This window comes from Carya illinoinensis, chromosome 3 (genome assembly GCF_018687715.1).
Source record: "Carya illinoinensis cultivar Pawnee chromosome 3, C.illinoinensisPawnee_v1, whole genome shotgun sequence".
Taxonomy (NCBI): Eukaryota; Viridiplantae; Streptophyta; class Magnoliopsida; order Fagales; family Juglandaceae; genus Carya; species Carya illinoinensis.
This window is the reverse complement of record NC_056754.1, coordinates 46,662,919-46,668,888: the sequence shown is the minus strand read 5'-3', so window position 1 is coordinate 46,668,888 and position 5,970 is coordinate 46,662,919. Positions and strand designations below refer to the sequence as shown.

The 5,970-nt window shown below is 36.7% G+C and overlaps 2 protein-coding genes across 2 annotated transcripts; both read left to right on the top strand.

Annotated features, from left to right (window-relative positions):
• The first annotated feature begins 2,571 nt into the window (after window positions 1-2,571).
• Window positions 2,572-4,593, top strand: LOC122304496 (receptor-like protein 52). The gene has a single exon (XM_043116771.1). The coding sequence runs from the start codon at window positions 2,572-2,574 to the stop codon at window positions 4,591-4,593; it is 2,022 nt and encodes a 673-aa protein (XP_042972705.1).
• A 396-nt stretch (window positions 4,594-4,989) lies between these two features.
• LOC122304495 (MDIS1-interacting receptor like kinase 1-like) lies at window positions 4,990-5,711 on the top strand. Its single transcript, XM_043116770.1, has 2 exons — window positions 4,990-5,167; window positions 5,260-5,711. The coding sequence occupies exons 1-2, from the start codon at window positions 4,990-4,992 to the stop codon at window positions 5,709-5,711; spliced, it is 630 nt and encodes a 209-aa protein (XP_042972704.1).
• Window positions 5,712-5,970: the final 259 nt, after the last annotated feature.

Genomic DNA, 5,970 nt, shown 5'->3' with positions numbered 1-5,970 from the left:
TTGAGGGTCGGGATTATAAGTGAGACTATAATTGAGACTATATTTATAGTATTTGCAATATATCGACATTTGCTTTGTTTTGGTGGTATTCACAACTTTCCTTAATTGAGACTATATTTATGGTTATGCCATATATCGACGTTTGCTATGTTTTGTTAAGTTGGAATTAGGATGAATTATGAAATTAAAGGAGAAGTGTTGGATTATGCATTATTTTTACTACTCTTGTTGGAAGTTGTGAATCTTAGTATGATGTTTAACATATCTTGTCATAAAGTTTGCAAGCAACACACACTTTTTTTAAAAAAAAGAATAAATATAAGATCCATATTAAAAGATTAAATTTTAAATAATAGACTCTATTGTTTTCAAAAGAAATATTGTACGAGACTTGCACAATTTTTGGGTGTATTTTCGTATCATTTAAATAAGTTATTTTATTTTATTTTATTTATTTTATTACCAATAAATCTATAATAGTTTTACCGGCGTTTCATTGATCAAATTTTGACATTTTATAAGCGCCGCCAATGTATATAATTATTTCCGGCGTAACAATATAAACGCCGGCGTAAAATTAATCAATGGCCAGCATTTATTTAAACGATATAAACGTTGAAAAACTCAATACTTTGTCGGCGTAAACTCTATCAATTGTCGGCATTTTGTGAAACGCCGCTGATGTTATATGTTATTACCACCGGTATATTAGAAACGCCGACAAACACGGTTAATATAACGGCGTATAATTAATAAATTATTGGCATTTGTTTAAACGGCAACAAAAAAAAATATTATTTCCAGCGTAACAATATAAACGCCGCCAACGCCATTAATGTCCCGGCGCATCATTACTATATTGGCGGCGTTGTTATATACGCCGCCAACGCCATAAATTATTACCGACGTAAAAATTTAAACGCCAGGAAGTTCAATAATTTACTGGCGGAAAAATTATTCGCCGGAAAATTTATATATCTACTGGCACATAAACAAACGCCGTGCTTATAAACGCCGCCAATTTAGCCTTTTTTTGTAGTGTATCTTTATTTTTCCCAGACTTACATCTTCTGGAATGTTACTCAAGCAGGTTTTGGTTACAAGTTGGTTACAGTTTTGATATTTTTGCTGCTTTATTATGTATTGTATCGAGTTTCTAGTTTTTTTTTTTATTTCGAGTTAGCTCGGATTCCTGGGCTTGGTTGTTTTTTCTTCGAATGTGTAATCCACAGGTGTCAAAATATAACCACAGTTTTCCTTCACCATAAATGAGGGCTATCAATAAACTTGGGGTACCGTTTTCTTTTTAAAAAAAATAAAAATAAAAATAGAAAAACTCCACTTTATTTATATATATTATATAATATATTATCTTCAGTACTAAAACATATATATCCTTAATCAATGGTTCCAGCCCATTGCACTTTCATTAATTTGATGGCTAAAAAAGTAAGATTATGATGAGCACCTACTCGATGCATGCTTGACTCCTTCACCACCCTAGCTGGTGCCGCACAAGTGGGAAAATTTAAAAATAAGAACAGAGGAAAGAACCAATCTAGAAGCCAATCGGATAGAAAAGTTGCGCCATAATTTAAACGAGAGACCAGGGAAAAACAAGCCTTTTGCGTCAAATTTGCATTATGTGAGAAGATGACGTGATACTCCTCCATTATTAGAGTGGGAAGTTTGGTAGAAATGTGGTAAAGTGCTATGCAAAGAATGGTTTTTTTCTATCTTCCAAAGTGAGTCAAGATCTTTCATTTTGTTTTGATGGAAGTTGAAGGCCTACCAATTAAATTGGTCTCTCAATTTATCTTTCCCTTTGTTTACGTCAAATGCCCCAAAGAAAGTATCTACTCTGTTTATATTAATTATTAAGCATATCATCTGTGGCATCCCACATATCAGGTGTGGGGTCTAACAATCCATGCTCTGTTCACACTAAACATATTACTCGTAGTAATGACGGTAAACGAATCGAATAAAATCTAATTAAATTCGTGCGCTAAATCCATTTACATATTTATTTATTTAAATTCAACTCCAACCCGAAGAAAATTAAAGTATTTCCCATATGGACGAGGACTGGGACTTTCCATTGATTCAATCTTCAAGGAGGATAAAATTTCGAAACAGTGTGTTTCCGCTGAAAACGAGGACTTGAGCGTGCAATATCCACTTCATACTAACTAACTATGGTGCACTCATAGAAACTTGGTGACAGTAATTAACTACTGACCATATACATATATATACGAAGAAAAAGAAAATCGTTTTTATTATCTAAGCTTTTATATAATGGAGCCAGGCAGGACAATTGGACTGGAAGTTTTAATTATTGGTCAACAACGAATTCCAAAAGGGGCCCACAATTAAGAACATGGTGTCACTCTTCTTAGAATTTTACGACCCTCGTTTTCTTTTATGCCTTTTATATTTTACTGATTTTCACATGTTAAAAAGACCAACGTTGAGATCAGAGTTCAAAGCAAAGCTAACGAACTCAACCTCAAAATTTCGAGGACAATCCCAACATCCGTTGATTTCTCTCTCTACATCAACTTCTTCATGATCATTCTCCTCCTCCTCCTCCTCCTCCTCCTCCTCTGTCATGCCAACTCTCAGCTTAGCACTCAAGAACAAGCAGTGTTGCTTAACCTAAAGCATTACTGGCAAAACCCTAACTCTCTCAACCTTTGGATTCCATGGAACTCCTCCTCCCACTGTAATTGGCCAGGGATTACCTGCTTTGATGGCTCAGTCACTGAACTATACCTCCAGAGCAAGAACATCCATGGAAGAGTCCCACCCTTCATTTGCAACCTCAAGAACCTCAAAACCATTAATCTTTCAGATAACTACTTCAGCTCAACTGAGTTCCTGAGAGTTCTTTATAATTGTTCCAAGCTCGAAGACCTCGACCTCTCGCAGAACTACTTTGCTGGAGCCATCCCCGATGATATTCATCGCATGGCTCGACTTCAAAATCTCAACCTCGGAGGCAATAACTTCTCTGGAAACATCCCATCATCTATCGGCCAGTTGACGGAACTAAGGACACTTGAACTTTTTGCGTGTCAGTTTATCGGTTCTTTACCGTTAGAGATTGGAAATTTGTCCAATCTTGAAGAACTAGGATTGGCATTTAATTCTAAAATGATGCCGAGATTGCCTTCCGAGTTCACCAAGCTGAAGAAACTGAAGGTTCTATGGATGGCCCAAACGAATTTGGTTGGGAAAATCCCTGACAAGATTGGAGAGATGGCTTCACTGGAGCATTTGGATTTGTCCAGCAACTATCTGAGTGGGAAAATTCCGAGCAGTTTGTTAATGCCAAAGAATTTATGTATAGTTTATCTTTACAAAAATAACTTGTCTGGTGAGATTCCTCGGGTTGTTGAAGCTTTGAATCTAGACATCATTGATCTCTCCGAAAATAACTTGACTGGGACAATTCCTGATGATTTTGGAAAACTCAAAAAACTGTCAGGTCTAAGTTTATTTTGCAATCAATTGTTTGGAAAGATCCCAGATAGCATTGGCCGTCTGCCGGGACTTATAGTTCTCAAAGTGTTTAGCAACAAATTTTCAGGTACTTTGCCTCCAGACCTTGGTCGGTATTCAGTGCTTCAAGAGTTTCAGGTTGCGACCAATATGCTTACAGGCCAGTTGCCAGAACACTTGTGTGACAATGGAAGGTTGTTGGGAGTGGTAGCTTTTAAAAACAACCTCGACGGAGAATTGCCCAAGTCTCTTGGAAATTGTAGCAGTTTGCTTATTGTCAGTGTTTTCAGTAATCGACTCTCTGGGTGTATTCCTAGGGGCCTGTGGACATCATTGAACATGAAAATGTTGATGTTAAGTGATAATTCTTTTACGGGTGAGCTTCCTGAGATATTGTCATCGAATCTTTCACGGTTGGAGATCTGCAACAACATGTTTTCAGGTAAAATTCCAAAGGGAGTTTCTTCCTGGAGGAATTTGGTGGTTCTTGAGGCTAGTAATAACCTCTTGAATGGAACCATTCCTCAAGAATTAACAATTCTTTCTCATTTGACAACTCTTTTGCTTGATCGAAACCGGCTCTCAGGCTCCCTTCCATCAAATATTATATCATGGAAAGCCCTCAATTCTCTAAACTTTAGCCAAAATGCAATCTCTGGGCATATTCCAGGGAAACTAGGTTTTTTACAGGGCCTTTCTGAATTGGATTTGTCAGAAAACCAACTATCTAGCCAAATTCCACCGCAACTTGGCTTTTTAAAGCTCACTTACCTCAATCTTTCTTCCAATCGTCTGAGTGGGAGTATCCCAATTGAATTCGAAAATGATGCATATGCCAACAGTTTCTTGAACAATCCCAGCCTCTGTGCTAATCGTCCGTCATTAAACATCAATGAGTGCAATTCGAAACTCCAAAATCCAAGCAAAACTTCACACCAATTCATGGCTTGGATTATTAGTCTAGCGATAGCAATGTTTCTAGGTTTGTTAATATCATTCTTTATCATCAAAGTATACAAAAAAAGAAAGCATGGATTGGATTCCACATGGAACGTCACCCCATTCCAAAATCTGAATTTCACATAATCAAACATTTTGTCAGGGTTGACAGAAAAAAATGTGATTGGTTGCGGTGGATCAGGGAAGGTATAATGTGTTTCTTTTAATAATTCACTTGATCTTGTTGCTGTGAAGAAGATCTGGAATAATAGAAAACTTGAAGAAAAGCTTGAAAAAGAATTTCTAGCAGAAGTTGAAATACTGAGTTCAATTCGACATTCCAACATAGTGAAATTGCTCTGATGTATCTCTAGTGACAACTCAAAGCTTCTTGTCTATGAGTATTTGGAAAACCATAACCTAGACCAATGGCTGCACGGGAAGAGTAAAGCATCAACTGTCTCAGGTTCAGTCCATCATGTTTAGCTAGATTGGCCTAAAAGGTTGCATAAAGCAGTTGGGGCTGCTCAAGGGCTCACCTACATGCATCATAACTGCTCACCACCCATTGTTCATCGAGATGTGAAGTCCAGTAACATCCTTTTAGATCTCGAGTTTAATGTACAGATAGCTGATTTTGGTCTTGCCCAAATGCTTATCAAGGAGGGAGAATCTGCTACAATGTCATCTGTGGCTGGCTCTTTCGGTTACAGAGCTCCAGGTATAACATCAAATTTCCCAAGTTTCATTTTTTATATAATATAATCCCCAAGAGTTGTATTATTTCTTCTTGTTGTTAACTTGAACCTGCAGAATATGCTCGTACAACACGAGTGAATGAGAAGATTGATGTTTATAGTTTTGGAGTTATCCTTTTGGAGTTGACAACGGGAAGGAAAGCTAATGACGATGATGAACACATATCTCTTGTAGAATGGGCATGGCGATATGTTCAAGAAAACAAATTTATAGTTGATGCCTTGGATGAGGAGGTCAAGGAACACTATTACATGGATTCCATGTGCTGTGTTTTCAGACTCGGACTCAGTTGTACTCACAAATTTTTTACGCGGCCATCCATGAAAGAGATTTTGAATGTTTTGCTGCGATGTTACAACCAACTCTTACTCTGTTATGGAGACAAGACTAATGGTTCAAGTCATGCTTGCGATATAGATGCTTATCCCCTCCTCAAGAGTTCGAAGCGTGAGAGGATGCTAGAAGATGATGATGATGATGGTGTAAGTTTGGCATCCATCGTTTGATCATGACTACTTCCTTTGATAAAAACGCCTTAATTAACATCTTCTTATACAGATAAAAAGCTAGAAATATTTCAAATTAAGATACGCATAAATAAATAAACAAATGTTGTAATAAGTTGATAATAATTAAGCAAGTTTTTTATCTCCTAGCAAGCCTAGAGTTATTAAAATCTCAACCATTGTTTCAAATTAAGTAATTATTATTTTATCATCTGATCAGTACTACTCATTAAAGAATTGAATGAATGTTCAAAAATGA

What these genes read in the sequence shown, in the direction of transcription:
- LOC122304496 (XM_043116771.1), top strand. Translation starts at nt 2,572, where the DNA reads ATGATCATTCTCCTCCTCCTCCTCCTCCTCCTCCTCCTCTGTCATGCC.
- LOC122304495 (XM_043116770.1), top strand. Translation starts at nt 4,990, where the DNA reads ATGCATCATAACTGCTCACCACCCATTGTTCATCGAGATGTGAAGTCC. An exon ending in TTTCGGTTACAGAGCTCCAG is followed by an intron (nt 5,168 to 5,259) that starts GTATAACATCAA and finishes TTGAACCTGCAG; the next exon opens with AATATGCTCGTACAACACGA.